Source organism: Ochotona curzoniae, unplaced genomic scaffold, assembly GCF_017591425.1.
Source record: "Ochotona curzoniae isolate NIBS_2020 unplaced genomic scaffold, NIBS_Ocur_1.0 contig_3819, whole genome shotgun sequence".
NCBI lineage: Eukaryota > Metazoa > Chordata > Mammalia > Lagomorpha > Ochotonidae > Ochotona > Ochotona curzoniae.
The window spans coordinates 13968294-13986287 of NW_024466004.1; the positions used below are offsets into that span (position 1 = coordinate 13968294).

The 17994-nt window shown below is 38.1% G+C and overlaps 1 protein-coding gene across 2 annotated transcripts in view; it reads left to right on the forward strand.

The window, feature by feature from the left end:
• TFAP2D (transcription factor AP-2 delta) overlaps positions 1–17994 on the forward strand; it is a 59809-nt gene that overhangs the window by 36941 nt on the left and 4874 nt on the right. For both annotated transcript variants that reach the window (XM_040983003.1, XM_040983002.1), the window contains one exon: positions 154–267. In XM_040983003.1, the coding sequence (XP_040838937.1) occupies positions 154–267 (114 nt within the window). The remainder of the gene's footprint in view (positions 1–153; positions 268–17994) is intronic.

Here is a 17994-nt window from a genome sequence, read left to right on the forward strand (position 1 = left end):
GTAAATGCTGTGAATGGAACTTCAGAAGTTGCTTTACAAAACTGTATCTAGCCCTCTTGTGAAATAGAGGCCAAATATTTGATATAATATCGTGGGAGGAAATGAAAGCCCTATTTCAAGAATTCAATTCAAATTTTGGATCTTTTATTTTAGGCAAATTTGTAAAGAATTCCAAGACCTCTTGAGTCAAGATAGATCTCCACTGGGATCCTCCAGACCCACTCCAATTCTAGACCTTGATATCCAGAGACATTTGACACACTTCAGGTAAGACTCCTGTAACCTCTTTGCTCAGCCTCTCTTTTAATCAGCACAGAACTTTCTATATCTTATCACTGTTTCATTTTAAAAATACATTTGCATAGCCACAAGTAACTATGTTTTTTTTCTGACTTCTATAAGAAAATACTTAATATTGCATACTTAATAAGCAACAGAAATGTATTGCTCCCAGTCCTGGAAGCCAGGAGATTCCAGACCACAACACCAGCAGGTTAGGCATCTGGTGAGCCATGCTTTCTGCTTCAGAGATGACACCTGCTTTTTTCAACGTGAGAGAAAGGACACACAGGTTCCTTCAGAGCTCTTTTTGTTTTACATGAATTAATGTAAAGGAAGCAGATTTCACGTATTTCACAGGTGCAATTCTTTTTTTTAAATTATTGTTATTACTTTTTTTGACACAGTTTTATGGCAATAGGGATTCTCCCTGTGCACTCCACCTCTTTCTTCTTTTCCCGTCCCTTCATTCTCGTAATAGCATAGTCCTTCAGTAATATATACAAGTTTAACATTCTGTTGTTTCTCAAAAGAGAGCTATACTTGTCTCCCTTCTTTTTTACTTCCCTCAATCCTCCTCCTTCCTTGCTTTTTGTTTTCTTAATTCTTACAAATACATAAATTCATTCTACTCTATAGTCACAGGGTGAATGCGCCACTAGTCGTTATAAGGACCCATCCTTCATAGTCCAATCAGCTCTTAACATTCCTACAACCTCTTATTGTGTCATCTTGGGGACTAGATATTAACATATAAATGTATAGACCATAGCAGTGACCAGCTGAATTCTTTCAAATCCCGACTATAATATCAAGTGCACAATAACAATGCATGATGCCCCTTAGATCTTTTTTATTTGTTTATTTATTTAGTTAGTTAGTTATTTGACAGAGTTATTTGGCAGAGAGAGGGGGTGAGGGAAAGAAAGCTATTCCATCAACTGATATTTTTTCCCTTATTGGCCACAATAATCAGGACTGGGACAGTCCAAAACTGGTAGCCTAGAACTCTATATGGGTTTCCCAGGTGATGGAAGGGACCCAACCAACTTCTGCTGCTTCACTTGGCACAAGTGCAGGGAGTTGGGTGATAAAAGGAGCAGCCAGGACTCGAACCAGCACTCCCATCAGATGCTGGCATCAGCTTACCTGCACCACAATAGCTTCTGTCAGAGATACTTAAATAGAAAATTTTATTTTCCAATATATCACAACTCCCCATCCATAAGTGTACCAAGTGAAGGATTTATTTCAGAGAACTTTTCTGCCATTCAATTGAATTTAGTGAAGACATGTGTAATCAAATTGGTGATATAATGTCAAGAAGTGAAAAGCAAAATAGTTTGGATTTAATAAACTATGTTGTTAAACTGAGTCCTCAAACATGTGAAACAGGATAACATTTCCAAGCCTTTATTTTTCTATTCTTAAGTGGTGCAAGAAATCCTCTATTGTGTTATAGTCATGAGCCAATATGTGGCAAGCAGTATGAAAGAGAAATTCAATAAATATATCCATTTCCTCTATTGACAATACAAACTTAAAAGATAGAGATTGGTTCCTCTTTTGTGTCTTCACAAATATTTCCAATTATTTTGTTTGAAATATTTGCTATTTTTACGCAGTTCAATTAAGAACTTGATATTTTATTCAAATTGCAAATCTAAATTTAAAGAAGTCTGTTAAGTTACAAAAAGTCTCTAGAGTTTGTTCAGGCAGATGTTTGGTGAAGCATTTAGAACAGCAAGTTCCACATCTAATTGCCCTGTGCACAAGAACCCAGTTTATTTCTGCCTCTGGCTTTCTGCTGATGTGCAAAGCAACAGCTGACAACTGAAGTACTTTGTGTCCCTGCTGTCCACGTGGGAGACATGGATTGAATTCCTGTCTCCTGCTTCAGCCTGACCCAGACCCAGGTGCTGTAGACATTTGGAGAGTGAACCAGCATATGGAAGATATTTCTCTCTCTCTCTCTCTCTCCCTCTCTCACACACACACTTACATACACACACAGACACAGAGTCACTGTATCTCTTTCTCTTTCTAAGACTCTCTGCCCTTCAAAGAAATATTTTAAAGAATGATCTTAGTTTACTAAAGTAGAAAATCACAGCTCTATATGATGTTATTAATGTTGTTGTGGATGCCATAGCCTTCAAAAGGGAAATGGACTGTTTTTTGTTGTTAAGCTCAGAGTGAAACAGAGCTTTGAATATAAATTGAATAACAGCTGCTGTGTGGAATAAATAGACAACATTTGTGGTTCATGAGACAATTGCTCACTTGCTACCACAGAACACTTTATGGAAAATTTCCACTTGTAAGCTTGAGCTGAACATTTCCTTTGCTGGATTTATGTGCCCTTATTTACCAATCCATGCGCAAATGTGGCAGTAAACTAGTATCAGTCAGAAAAGAGCTAAATTTGCAATAAACAGCTATTCCTACTCCCAGTAGAAATGTACAATGATATTAGCAAACTGTCAAAAATATTTAGATTGTAAGATTGTCTTACAATTTGCAACATGTAACCATAAAGTGTTTAACACAACAGAATATACTTAGGCACAATAACACTATCTACAAAATTCACTATCATTATTTATGCATTAAATGGAAGCATGACTTCTCATTTAAATATTGTCAAAATTTTCACTTATTTATTTTTTGTAACTGTGTTACACATTGTATGTTTAGGTGAATCTTCTGATTTGATAATGGAACTTATGATAGAAATCACTTAACCAAAATTCACTTTATCATTTTCCTAAATTCCATCTTTTATTTTATTGTGATCTTTTTCTTTTTTTTCACATTTTATTATTATTACTATCATTTTATGATACAGTTCCATATTCCCTTATCCCCTCACCCAGTTCTTTTATATCATTACTAACATACAGTTCTTCATACTCAGTCATATGTTCATCATTGCGGGCATGGACAATGGCAGAGATTCCAGAATCCTATTGTCAAAATATAATATAAACAGTTTCACTGTAAGTCCATCTTTGTCTGGAAACAGAAATGCATACCACACTGCATCCTCACATCTGGTTGTTAGTCTCCATTACATAACTACTGTCCATTCCCTTAAATGAAAAGTCATGATACAAGATCAACACTAGAACGAAAAATAGAAATTTACAATGCCATGAAATTAAATGACATGTTACTAGATATGACAGTCTCCATTACACAACTACTATACCTTCCCTTAATTGTGATTTTTAAAACAAACAAAATTCATCATCTTAACCATTTCTAGCTATTCAACTCTATAGTTCCAAGTATGCTCACACTGTTTTACAATTAACTCTGGCTTTTTCATTATGCAGAACTGAAACTATGTACCTATTTGACCACTACCCAATTCTCTCTTCCTCCAAGCAACTGCTGTCCTACTTTCTGTTTCTGTGAATGTCACTATTCTAGATATCTTATTTGAGACCACAAAATATTTGTCTTTTTTTAGAACTGGATGGCTTCATGAAGCATAATGTCCTCAAATTTCATCCGTGTTGCAATGCTATCACAATATCCTTCATTTTTAATGCTACTTAATATTTTACTGAATGTATAAATACCACCTTTTGTTTGTTCATTCATCCATTACTGTTCAGTTGGATTGTTTCCACCTCTTGGCAATTATGAATGGCACTGTCATTAATATAGCAGTGCCAGTGTCTCATTGGTTAACTTTTTTTGTATCTATCTATCTATCTATGCATATATATACACAAATATTACACACATATATATACAAATGGCATTGCTGGCCTACATAGCACCAGTTAATTCACTAGTCTAGATTCCTTCATCTCATATGGGCATGCCCAGTTAAAGTCCTGGCTCTTCCACTTTTGATCCAGTTTCCTGCTAATGAAATCCTGAGAAAGAACAAGTGATGGTTCAAGCAATTGAGTTCTTGGCATTCCCACTGGATACTCATTTGGGGTTACAGGTTTCAGCCTGAGCCAGCCCTCTCCTGGCATTTGGGAGTGAACCAACAGATGGAAGATCTGTTTCTCAGCATTTAAATAAAAATAAATTTTTAAAAAATTAGTAGAAAGAAAGAAAAGACACCTATTATGCCTGAGTTTGTTTTTTACAGTTTTTTTTTAATTGGAAAGGCAGACTGACAGAGAGAGACAGAGAGAGAGAGAGACAGAGAGAGAGAGAGAGAGAGAAAGAGAGAGATCTTCGATCCACTAATTTACTCCCCAAGTGGACACAAGGGCCAAAGCTAAGCCAATCTGAAGCCAGCAGTCAGAAGCCATGAATTTCCTCCAGCCTCTCTTGCATCAGCACAAGTTCTCAAAATTTTGTGCCATCCTCTCCTGCTTTCCAAGGCCATAAACAAGAAGCTGGATGGGAAGTGGAATAACAATTGGTACCCATATGGGATGCTGCCACTTGCAGGAGGAGGATTAGCCATTTGAGCCATTGCACCAGGCCCTCATGCTTTAATTTGAAAGCAGATAATCAACAGAGCTGGTTTTCCACTGTTTTGTTAAATCCTGGCTGTCCAAAAAATAAATAGAGAACAGGATTGGATTGTCATAGAAGATATTCTAATTAGTAACATCATCTTACATTATCTTTTTACTCAGTTGAAGTAGCTTTCCCAATGCCTCTTGAGCTTTTACGTGATGGATTTGGTGCTAAGGAAACTGTGGCGTACTTCCAACATATCGATTATGTCTAGATAAAGATGCAGTGTCATCTGGCCTTACAAAGCACAGACAACTAATTCTAACTTTCTGTGCACTTATCACTGTGCTCTTGGAGATGATGTTCGTGATAACGACCTTTCTCACCATTCGTAGTCTGGAAAGCTGTTTGCTTCTGTAAAAATGACAGGAAGCAGATTTGTTTATTATTTATTATGTACCCAATTCCATTCATAGTTGTAATGTTGTAGAGAACACAGAAGTACACTACAAAACTTTCCAAAAGGAGGAAGAGGCTTGATTCAAATTTGCTGATATGCCCCAGCACGATAACTGAGTGGCTAATGCCCTCACCTTGCATGTACCAGTATCCCTTACGGGCACTAGGTCGTGTCTCGGCTGCTCTGCTTCCCATCCAGCTTCCTGCCGGTGGCCTCAGAAAGCAGTAGAGGATGGCCTAAACCTTGGCACCCTGCGACCATGTGGGAGACCTGGAGGAGGTTCCTGGCTCCTGGCTTCAGTCTGGTCAGCTCCTGCCATTGTGGCCACTTGGGGAGTGAATCAGCAGATGGAAGATCTTTCTTTTGTATGTGCTTTTCTCTGCATATCTACCTTTCCAAAATAAAGGTAAATAAATCTTTTTATTAAATAAAAGTAAATAAATCTTTTAAAAATTATTTTACAGAAATCCTATAATCTCACAGTTCAAAGACAGACCCAGGTAGCAGAGAATTAGGCTAAAATCAGATAGAAATTCAGGTCCCTAAATATATAAAACATTGTTCTTACGTCTCCTTGAATTTGAAGTCCAGTAAAAGTAGATCTGATTATATCAATAAGAAATTAGACTACTTGTAATACTCAGTACAAAGAAAAGAGTCTATCAGGAAAATGAGCATTTTTTTTGTTTCCCTCCTTGGCAGACTAAAATTTTACATCTTGTATTTCTCTGTGATACTACCGGATCTTGAAAATATGAATGAAGGGTTGTCCTAGTCTAGGTGAACTTCCAAAATAGGAAATATTTATATATAATGTAACCAATATACATGCAACAGAGGAGTAAACAGAGTTCCAGCAATTATCTGGCAATCAGGGAAGGCTTTCATCTTTCTAGTCAAGGTATTTATCACATGGAATGTTTTAGATATGTATATATATATATGTTAATAAATGCATATTAATATAATTTTTCAGTTGGATCTTTTTATGCATTCTCCACTAATGTATTTCTAGCATCATTGTGATTTAACTGGACTACTGCCTGGGAACATTAAATAATCAGTGTTCTTTATTTTCCTATTTGACTTTTGTTCTTGTTTTAATGATTTATTTTATTTGTTTGAAAAGCAGAATTACAGAGAATGAGAAAAGGAGACATTATCTGCTGTTTCATTTCCCATATGACCACAATGCCCTGAGCTGGGCCAGGCCAAATCGAGAAGCTAAGAGCTTCCTGTAGGTCTGCCATGTGAGTACAGGGGCCCAAGCTGTTGAGCTATCCTCCATTGCTTTTCCAGGCCATTAGCAGGAAACTGGATCAGAAGTGGAGGACCCAGGATTCTAACCAGGGCCCTTATGAGAAGCTGCCACTGCAAGTGGCAAGTTAACTCACTGTGCCACAGTCTCTATTGCCGCATTTGAGTTTTTGGTTTTTTTTTGGGTTTGTTTTATTTGTATTCAAAAGTCAAATATACAGAGCGGAGGACAGACAGAAAGGAAAATCTTCCATCCGCTGGTTCACCAGTGAAGTGGCCACAATGGTCAGAGCTGTGCCAATCCAAAACCAGGATCTAGGAGTTTCTTCCGGGTCTCCTACACGGGTGCAGAGTCCCAAGGCTTTGGACCATCCTCAACTACTTTCCCAGGTCACAAACAGGTATCTGGATGGGACATGGAACATCCAGGACACAAGCAAAGATTGTAAGGCAAGATTTAGCCACCTAGTCCACCACACCAGGACCATGAGGGTTTTGACTATACCTGAACAAGACAGGCATACTTCACCCAGAAAGTGGTGTGAAATTAGTAACCTGACAGCGTATCACAGAGGATTCTCACTAAAACTACTTCCCAAGAGCCTTGGTAGCACTGACTTACAGGAAAATATACAAGTGGATTTAATTAAGGATCCAGAAGTCTTACTAAGGTAAAGTTAAGCAAAGATTTTTTGTCAGGATATATGTACATACAGTAACATATCCAATACTCTTTTCACATAAGAGGTTAGTTATTTGTACAATACAAACCAGAGGCAATTTTGTCTTAAAAAAATAAAAGTTGCAAGCCTATCCCAGGAGTAACTACGTGAATGCATTTTTGCTTGGGAGGTTGCTTACACTGGGGAAGAAATCTGGCATCTTTAAATAAATTCGATCTTTGTTGAGCTGTACATTGGGAAAGAGTCTACAAAAAGATGGTGCTATATGGTGGGAAGCATTCAGCAAGGATTCTGAGGGGGTCAGCTAAGTCTGTTCTTCATCATCAGCTAGATGTGTGGACTTAAAACAGACATGTCACATGTCAGGTTTCTGCATAGTCATCTATCAACACAATAAATTAGGATGATCTCCTCCAAGACTTTCTGAAAATCAATATTTTATCCCACGTTGAATATACTGTGCCATTTGAAATCAGAAGTTACACTGTGTTTCTCTAAGATCCCAGTTCTTTATCATCATTAACTTACTCATTTTGAAGAGTCAGCAGAAAAAATTTTAAAAACCCTGAATCTTCTTATTAAAATATTTTTTATTATTTCCCATGATCTGAGTTTGTGGGTATAAGGATTCCCCCTTTCCCCTCCTCTTTCTCCATTCTCATGTTTCCCTCCCATCATTTTTCCCCATTATTGTTACAATAGCATAGTCTTTTAGTAACAGTTACAAGTTTAACATTCTGTTATCAAAGTGCATCACAGCATTGTAGGTATTGACAAAGTCGAAAATCTAGTGTCATATGAATCTTAAGCTTAGCGTTTCTATTTCTCTATTCCAAGTAGAAAATATGATGTATCTTACAGGGTATAATATATAAGCAGGAGGTTGTTTTACTCCTCAAAATTCCAATTCTCCTTGTGAAAAAATATGGAGCAAATGTCAAAAATATTGTTATGTGCAAATGTTGACTTGATTTGATTGACTTTGCATATTTTGCTGATGAAACAGTTTGAAATAGATTGAGATCGGTAGAACTCATTGCCCACGAGTCTCAGAGTAAGTGACTGAGTAGAGAAGGAAGAATAACATTTTAGGACGGTAAGAAGGCGTGCATCTCCCTTTCTGATGGAGATTAAGAGGATGCATAAGCAAACATCCCCCTAATCAGTTTAGTAGAACACTAGTTCTGTGTGAGTGTCCCTTGAAATTGTTTCACACTCGAGTGCTTTTGGATTCAGGGAATCCTGCTATACCCATCTTGAAGTGTGACAATGCACGTAACCTAACAAAGGTTCCGGTGACCATTTTTGATTAGAGGGTGTGATTAGACCCGCATTTAAAAACTTGATCAGAAAAGCTCTTCTTAAATGTCATAATACCTATTACCATTCCATGGGATTGAGATTCCTCAAATGTTTTTGAGGGAATCCTGAGGAGTATTCTCATAGATATAATGATTAGATGTTATTTCTTATGATGAGAAGAACATGTACAACCCCCTGAATACATGCAAACTGAATTCAGACTATTTAAAAACCAATGATGGGCTCATCCAAACTAATTAAATCAGTATCTTGGGAGTCTTTTAATATGCTTCATGGGTGATTGCTTAAATGTATCTAGAATTGAGCAACAATAATGTAAAAAGAAAACAAAAACGATTTTCAGCATGCTAAGGGTACATGTCAAGGATTCTTTGTCACCAGATACCTTAATTATGAACCTAAACTAAACTCTTAAAAGTACTTGGAATTAATTGACATGGTATTGAGTAGCCAATATGTTAAAAGAAAAAAAAAAGAATGCAAGTTCTGACCAACATCTTGTGACTTCTTCATTGACATTTCAATTATTAGTTTATATACAATCCGGTTTTATACACCTTAAAATGGCTATAGATTACTGTGCCTATTAAACTGTGTCACATAATGCAATGTACTCAATTAAAAAATATATTTTAAAAAAGTACTTGGTACTATGAGCTAAGATAATCTTTGTAGAAAATAAGCCCCATCATCTCCTTTCACTTTTCCTCTATTCCTCAGTAATTTAGGCTGTAAAGAATCAGTGCAATCACCTTCTGGGATGCTAAGTGCCAGTTGCTTTCCCCAGGGAAAAATTCCTCACTCTGGCCCGTGTTGAAAGGCAGTGCTGCTTCACGGTGATGACATTCCTCATCCCGAGAGCTATGGAAGGGAAAATGGCTGAAGACTTTGCTGGTGGTCACCCTGAAGCAGCACTGCCTTTCAACATGGGAAGTGATGTTGAGTAGAGCCTGCTTTCCACACTCCTTCCCTCCTGGCTCAACTCAGGATCACTGCTCAATGTGATCACCTGCCTTTGCAACAGGGAGTCTATTCCTCCAGTTACATTAGCTCCTACAGACTTACAGGAGCCAAATAATCCAAGAATGAAGGAAAGGGAGCCCTGTTTTCTCTTTAGCTTTTGCTACTTTCAAAATGTCTGGAGGACAAAACCGTAAAGCTGAAGTGGGTAATAATGACATATTTATGAAATTCTAAGATTCATGAAAGGGAATAGTCATTGAAATGATGCAAAGTAACAAAATCCTAGGAATAATAGTCCAAACTCCAATTCAACCTTAACACGCTCACACACAGAGTAGAATAATCAGAAGAGCTTGTGTATCAAACATTAACCAGGTAGAAAGTTGAAATTTTATAAAAAGAAGATGAAAGGTTATTTTTGTATTCTAAAACAAACCTGGAGAAAAATGTTTGGCAGACACAATTCAGGCACCAAGTCTTCAATCAAAAATACTAAAGATATTTTCACTTACTTTCCAGTATATACTATATACCAAATTAGTGTTTGCTTAGTGCTGGATTCCACAGCCAACATCTGCTAATAGTGGAAGAATTCAAGGAAGATTTCATAGGAACTTGCTTTAAGCTATGCTTTAGAAGAGTGCTTTAATAGTATAATTTCAGTTAGTTTAGTCACATCAATTAAAGTGAAGATAAAACATTTCTGAAGGACAATTAGAGCAGTGTGAAACTGCTTTTTAACATTTCTCTAGCATACAACAAAGCTAATGAAATACACACTGTATTTACTTTGATTAAGGACTGCAAAATAGCTCTTGTTCTGATCGATGTCCATTTAGAATTTATATCAACTTCATTTCATGTAAGCACTGAAACCCTGGGGATTTTAAGGATGTGCTTGAATAAGACCTTGACCATAAGCAACAAATGCACTTAACTGGGGAAAAGTGAGGAAAAAAGATTTTGAGCGTTCTATTATATGGAAGTTTCCTCATGGTTGTTCATCACTAATTTCAAGTGATTTACAAGAATGAACACTGAGTAAAAGTTTACCTGTAACAAGCACCTTGTTAGCAAAGCCTTAAGAGGGAAAAAGAATTATAATTTATTCTCTTTCAAACAGCTATCTTTTTTTTCTGTCAATTTGTTCTACCTCTTTTCTTTCATCTCCGAGTCTCAGTTTCTCCACTTTTAACATTCACCATTGAACACTTTGGATTGATACCTATTTCTCTGGGGAGTGGGCTTTTAACCTAGCAGTCAAGAGACTCACATTCCACATCAAAGCACTCAGCTTTCATACTCGGATCCACATCCTGATAGCAGCTCTTGTCCAATGCAAACCCCGGAGGCAACATGTGGCAAGTGATTCCTCAGGTAGTTGGGTCTCTGCCACCCATAAGGGCACTGCAGATTGAGTTCAGGGCTTCTGACTTTGGCATGACTCAGTAATTGTAAACATTTGCCAGACATTGTAAACATTTGAAGAATGGAGCAGTGAATGGGAGTTCTCCATGTCCCTCTGTCTGTCAAAAACATGTGATTTTTCAAACTTGAAATCTGATGTGAGCATAAGACAAGACATGACTTGGGACAATGACAACCTGCATTGGAGTTCCTGGTTAAAGTTCCAATGATTCTGGTTACAATTCAGCTTGTGGTTAATGAGCATTTTAAGAGGCAACAGATGATGCATGGAACAATGGGATCCTTTCCAAATACATGCAAGACCTGCACTGAGTTCTAAGCTCCAGGTTTTCACCTGGCTGAGACTTGGCTGTGTTGAAAGTATTTGGAGAGTGTACCAGGAGATAAATGATCTTTCTCCAAGTCTTTCTCCACGTCTGTCTCTCTTCCTCTTCTTCTTTTTCCATTTCAGATAAAAAAAAAATAAATGTTACTTGTGAAAGTTAAAGGTTGTATCAGTAGAACTTACTCATATCAAGATCATTGAACAAAAAGAGGAGAGCAATTTATTAAATAATAAAAGCAAGGCTTGTCAACATGCATGAACTAATATATTCTCTCTCTCTCTCTCTCTCTCTCTCTCTCTCTCTCTCTCTCTCTCGTACTTGGGGATGAAATATGAAACTAAAACTTGGAGGTGAAGCAAAAAATGAAGTGTCCCTTCTGAGTTCCTCATATACTCACTACTTTACTGAATCAAGCCAATTTGGATGGCCTATACACCACATAATGTTAGTGGGGAGCCATAGCAAGACAGGCATTTTAAAAAATAATAGAATTAAGAAAATGACTGTTAAATGTAAATTGTATTTTCCCTAACGTCAGGTATCATAAACTACAGCAGTCTACATTTTCTAAGCAGCTGATTATATTATCCACAGTTGGTCAATGCCTTTCTGCTCTTCAGTGTGAAACTAGTAACAGGAAAATGAAATCCATGAGCTGGAATCTAGTTAGAGAGGAAGTGAATGAGAATATAGTCCAGCACATGTAGCTTTTAAGCCTTACTTGCTATGATTCAACCCTTATATTTGACCTTTGCTGTTTTTTCATAACCCTTTATCCAAAGTGCCATTGAGTCAGCTCTCTCTGTTAGTATATTGCAACATTCATTTGCTTTCCAACCAGGTAAAATGTTTCCTTTAACCTTCCCCAAAATTACATATTACCAATTTTGGTTCTTGAATTGAGTTGAATTTCTTACGCCGAGGTATTTGAGAATTTTGATTCTATTATACAGTGCAGGAATTCTTTCCATTTTAAAACCAGTTATTAAGAAATCTATGATGCCTTCTAGTTAAATTCATTTGATAAATATTTAGAGTAATAAAAATCTATTGATAAATTCAGCAACATGGGTGAATCACAAATATATTATGCTAAGTGAAAGAAATCAACCACAAAGTCTATGGACTTTAAGACTCAGTTTATATAACATTTTAGGAGGGAGCTAAAGACTGTAGAACGAAAATTAAAGTAGTGATTTCTGGGAAATTGAATGCTAAAAGTAAAGTAAAATTTGTCATGAGAAAACCCCTTGAGTAATGGTGAGCTGTGCTATTGCATGTATTTGTAAAAACTCAACCAACTTGTGGAGGGGGCAAGGGAAATACCAGAGCCCGTAGAATTGTATCATAAAAATTTTAATTCAATTAAAAAACTCAACCAACTTATCCAGGGTTGGGAGGTTCCTAGACTTGAAATAGTCTTAGCTCCATTAATTATATCAGTTGCACAACAGCCTGTTTTAAAGACAAAAGTCTGAAAATAACTAAAAGTACTTTAATTAAGCATCTTTCATATGCTTAAATAGTACTGTGTTCTTCAGGCATTGAGCCTCTCCACATTGTTCCATGTCCTCATTTTTAGAACATACCTTTAAAAACGAAGCCTTAATAATCTGCATATCAGAGCATCCCAAATGAAATGAGAACATTTAGTCTTTTGTTAACTCACTAATTGCATTTCTGCCTAAACTGCTGCCTCCTGGAGGTGAGTAGTCCACAGGGAGAGGAGGAGTGTCAGAACTTTTGTTTGGTGTTCCAGATTTATAAGGTATAATTAGTAAATAAAAATGATATGCATTTAAGGTGCACCTATGACTGTGAAGTTATTACCATAACTTAACATATCCTTCACCTCTAAAGGTTGTGTTTGTGTGTCTGTGTACATGTACCGGACTATATGTTGGGTCTTCAAAAACTTCTCAGAAAGTTTTGGAAAAAATTGCATCTATTTCTTTTTTTTTTAATCACACCTATTTCAAAAAATTTTGCACCAAAATAAGCAACTTTCAGTTTTAATTTTTGTGAACTTTTTAAGTACTCTTATAATAATACAGTGTTAACCATACTTGTCATGCTGAGCATTACAGCCCCACCATTTAAATGTATTATAACTGAAAATTGGTACCTTTGATCAATATCTTCTACATTCACCCACCTCTGAGCTTGACAATTTTAGATTTCAAATGTAAACTAAATCCTAAAGTATCTGTTTTTTGTATATGGCTTATTTCACTCAAAATATATATTTTCCAGATTCATTCATATTGAAACAATGAAAAATATCCTTTTTATGACTCAGTAATTCTTTCTCTCCCTCTCCCTCTCTCTCTGTCTCTTTCTCTCCCTCTCACTCTCTCTCTCTCTCTCTCTCTCTCTCTCTCTCTCTCACACACACACACACACACACATGCACAAACATGTTTACTTCATCCATTCATCCATTGATGAACATTTAGACTGTTTCTACATCTTGGCTATTGTGAATAATGATTTAATGAACATGCAGCTGCAGATTTTTTTTTAAATACTGAGTTCATCTCCTTTGAATAAATATACAAGAGTGGATTTATTGAATAATATTGCAGTCTCAGTGTTACACTTGTGAGCACTATCCATTGGGTTATATCAGTTCATTTTCATCAATGGCATACAATAATTTCTTTTCTCCATACTGTCACCATCACTTATAATTTCTTATTTCTTTAATGAAAGCCTAGAATCCTAATATGTGTAAGGTGATATCTCATTATGGCTTTTAATTGCATATCCCTTTTCATTAATATGTTGGGAATTTTATGTTGTCTTTGGGAAAATACTTAGGGTATCTGCCCATTTTTAAATCAGGTTATTGTTGCTGCTTTGGGCTATATTATTTCCTTATGTATTGTGAGTATTAATTTCATGCCACGTATGTGATTTGCTCATTTTTTCTCTTCCATTCTGTGGAATACTTTTCATTTTGTTGACTGTTTACTTTGATATACCTTGATAGCAACAAGCATTTACATTTGATGCAGTCTTTTTTTCCCCGCACTTTTGTTGCCTTTCCTTCTGGTGTGATGTCCAAAAAAATTATTACCAAGATCAATGTCAATGAAATTTTTCTTTATGTTTTGTTGTAAGAAATCAGGTCACATTTAAGTTTCTAACCTATTTTGAGCTAATTGCTGTAAAAATATTCCATTCTTTTGTATGTGGAAATTCATTTTTTCCAACACTGTTGAAAAGGCTATCCTCTCTCCGAAGTGTATGCTTAGTTCTCTTATTTGTCAAATATTACTTAACCATATATGTGTGAGTTTATCTATGATCATATTCTGTTCTGTTGATCAGTGTGTCTGTTTTGTATACTACCATAGTATTTTGATTACTATATATTTGCAACATAATTTAATCAGTAATTGTAATGTTTCTACCTTTTTTCTTTATTTTTTATTATTTTATTTTATTTTTAATATTGTTTATGTAGTTGAGAGAGGTGCATCCCCATGTGGGTCTCCGATTAGGGTGGTGAGCGTCAAGACATGGAGGACAAAGGTTTCCATTTTTTTTCTCTCCTGTGTCCAGAGAGAAGGATGGAGTTGGTGGCTACTCCTTGCTATTTAGCTACATCAGCACTCAGGGATGGGAGACTGGTTTTTGATGATGCCTTAAAGACCCTGATATGGGGAAGAGTATTTCAAGGATGCTATTGAGTGTTTTTGATGGTTTTGAGACATCATCATTTTTGTTGCATGAGGATTGAAAACTTTTTTCCAAGATCTATTGGCTGACCAAGTTCGCCTTAGTGTACTCCACATCCTCTGTTGACTTAAGTAAGCCAACTGTCACATCTGCTGTGTGCATCTGGGCATGCTGTACACTGCACAGGCATCAGCAACCAGGAGCAAATCACCTCCAAGGTTGGACCACATATATTGTTGTTTTCTTTGTGACTGGGATTTGAGTCCATCCATCTAGTTGGGAATTTCCCCAAGAAACCTTACCTAGGATGACCTCAGACTTGATTCTTATGTAGCCATATAGGGTCAGGTCTGGTCTGTTACCTACACCAGCCAGTTCACACACTGTTGCAGCTAACCTGGTCAATTCTGCATCCAACCCATCTCTCAACTGACAGGGGCTGTGGCCTAGCCCAGCCCAACCCCCTGCAGACCTGGTCTTCACACACACCAATATATGCCACAGCCTAGTCTGGGTGACCTCCAACAACCCTCACTAGACCCACCTCCAGCCCCGGTTATCATGTGTGTTAACATGTGCTGTGGCCTAAGCTAGTTCATCCAGCATTCCATTGTAGGCATCTGTGGGTGCTGTAGCTTAGCTCAACCCCACCCACTCCCAGACCAGGCCCACACATATGCTGATTGGCACTACCTCCTAGACCAGCCTGGCCTACCACGAACCCTGGCTCTCATGCTCAGCAGCAGCAAAAGCTGCAGCTCAGAAGGGGAGTGCCCAAAATTCACTACCGGGCCTTCTCATAGCCTCATATCGTGTGTCTTCCAGAGGTTACTGCAGTCCAATCTGATATGACTTGCCAGTCCCAGCACTTGCCAGCAGGTGCTGCAACCCAGCCCAGCTGGCCCATACCCATCAGGGCTCTTGTGTGCACAGCTGATATGGCTGCCTAGCCCAGCCTGACCCACCCCCAGTCCTGGCTCCCATGCTCACCAGTGGAAGCAGCAGCCCAGCAAGGGAGTCCCTGAAGTTCCCCTATCAGGCCAACTCTCAGCCCTGGGTCTTGCATGTGTCAGCAGATGCTACAGCCCAGCCTGATACGGATGACTCACAGTCTTAGCACTCATCGGGTACTGCATCATAGGTCATATGGCCCAGACCCATTTTGTTTCTCATCAATGAGTGTACAGACGAGACCAGCCTGGCCCACCCCCAGTCCTGGTTCTCATGTGACCCAGTGGTGCTGTAACCCAGCCTGGCCGGTCCCACACTCATTTCAGCTCTCACAGGCACCAATGGATGCTGCAGCCTCGCCCAGCATGGTCTTTCCCATTCCCCAATTCTTGTACTCCCCAGTAGGAGCTGTAGTCCTGCAGGGGAGTCCTCAAAGTTCCCCTATCAGACCTATTCCTAGCCCTGGATCTTGCTCGTGCTAGCAGGTGTCACTGCCCTACTTGGCATGGTCTGCCTTCCGTCCCAGGTTTTGGATGTGACAGTGGGTGCTACAGCCAGATCCAGTCCAGTGCCCTCTCAGCCCTCACTCCCACAAGTGTTAGCTGAGTTTCATGGTTCAGCCGGCTCAGTCTGTCACCTCCCACAGATCTCCATACAAACCTAGCGGAGTTTGTATGTGCAGTCTCGCAGAGGTGAACCCATAGGCTAGCAACAGAATCTGCCCCCAGATCCTGTTCTATCGCATTCTTGTTGGTGCTATACTACTACTACTACTGCTACTACTACTCATGGGTTGGTCCTGTGGCCTGTATCAGCTCTCCCAGTCCCAGCTTTAGCAGGCACCAACAGGTGACAGCCCAGCCCAAGTTTCCCATGCCTGACTCAGACATGTCCTTGGGTTCTCCCCCTGCCCCAAACCACTACATTTCAGCTCCCTTGCCTACCTGCAAATGTGGTGGCTCAGTCTGCAAAAGATCTCTAAAGTCATTCCTCCCCTGTCAAACATGCCTTCAGCAGCCCCATTCCAATATGTCCCCAGACCCGGGCCCAGAATGCCCATCAGCTCCTGGCTGCTTCTTTTCCAGCAGTTTAACACTTGCCTAAGTTCAAGGCAACCTAGGCTTTTGGCTATAGCTGAGAACTCTTGCTTTCAAGACTGCTTTGGTTTGGGGGAAGGGATTTTGTTTCTATTTTCAAAAGATGTCATTATATTTCTCAATGTATTTATTCATTTATTTAAGGGCTGTTGAGAGGAAAGAGAGGGAATAAAGGGGGCAGAGGAAAGAGATCATCCCCCAGCTCACTTCTTACACTAATTCACTTCTCGACTGCCCACAATGACCAGGACCTTGTCTCCTATGTATGTGCTCATTAGCAGATGCTAGAATTTGAAGTTGAGTAGGAATCAAACTCAGGCACTTCAATATGAGACGCAAATACCCTGATTGGTGTCCTTTCACCTCCTTGATTAAATTTATTCCTAAATATATATTCTGTTTGATGATATTGTAAATGGAACTGCTTTTTATTTCTTTTTTTTTTGATAGCTAGCTGTCAGTGCACAAAAATGAAACTAAATTTTTGTATCCTGTACCATGATAAATTCATTTATTAGTTCTAACAGTATTTTAATGGAGTACTTACATGTTCTATGTGAAAGATCATGTTGTTTTCAGAGATAACTGAACATGTTTCTTTTTCACTTGCATGCCTTATATTGCTTTCCGTAACCTATTTTCTCTAGTTGAAATTTCCAGTACTATGCTATATAGACATGGGAACAGTGGATATGACAACTTGTTCCTTGTTCTCATTAGAAAAGTTTACAGCTTTTCACCGTTGAACATGATAATTTCCTGTAAGCATGTCATATATGGCCTTGCTTATATTTAATTCATTTCCTCCATATCTAAACCATTGAAAGTTTCTATCATGAAAGGATATTAGATATTAGGAAATCATTTGCCTTATCTCTGCAAATATTGCTGTTGTCACTATTTTTTTGTTGCTACTGGTGCCTTGTGATTTGGTTGGATGGTGTCTTAACAGTTCCTGTAGTATTTTAAGATTAGATTATGGCCTTTGCTTACCAATTGATAGTAGGAAACCCAACTCTCAATTTCCTGTATGTGTCTTTGAAGACTTCATTCATCCAAACTACAGATTTCTGCAGAAGCATATAATATCTTATTTCCCCATTTATGAT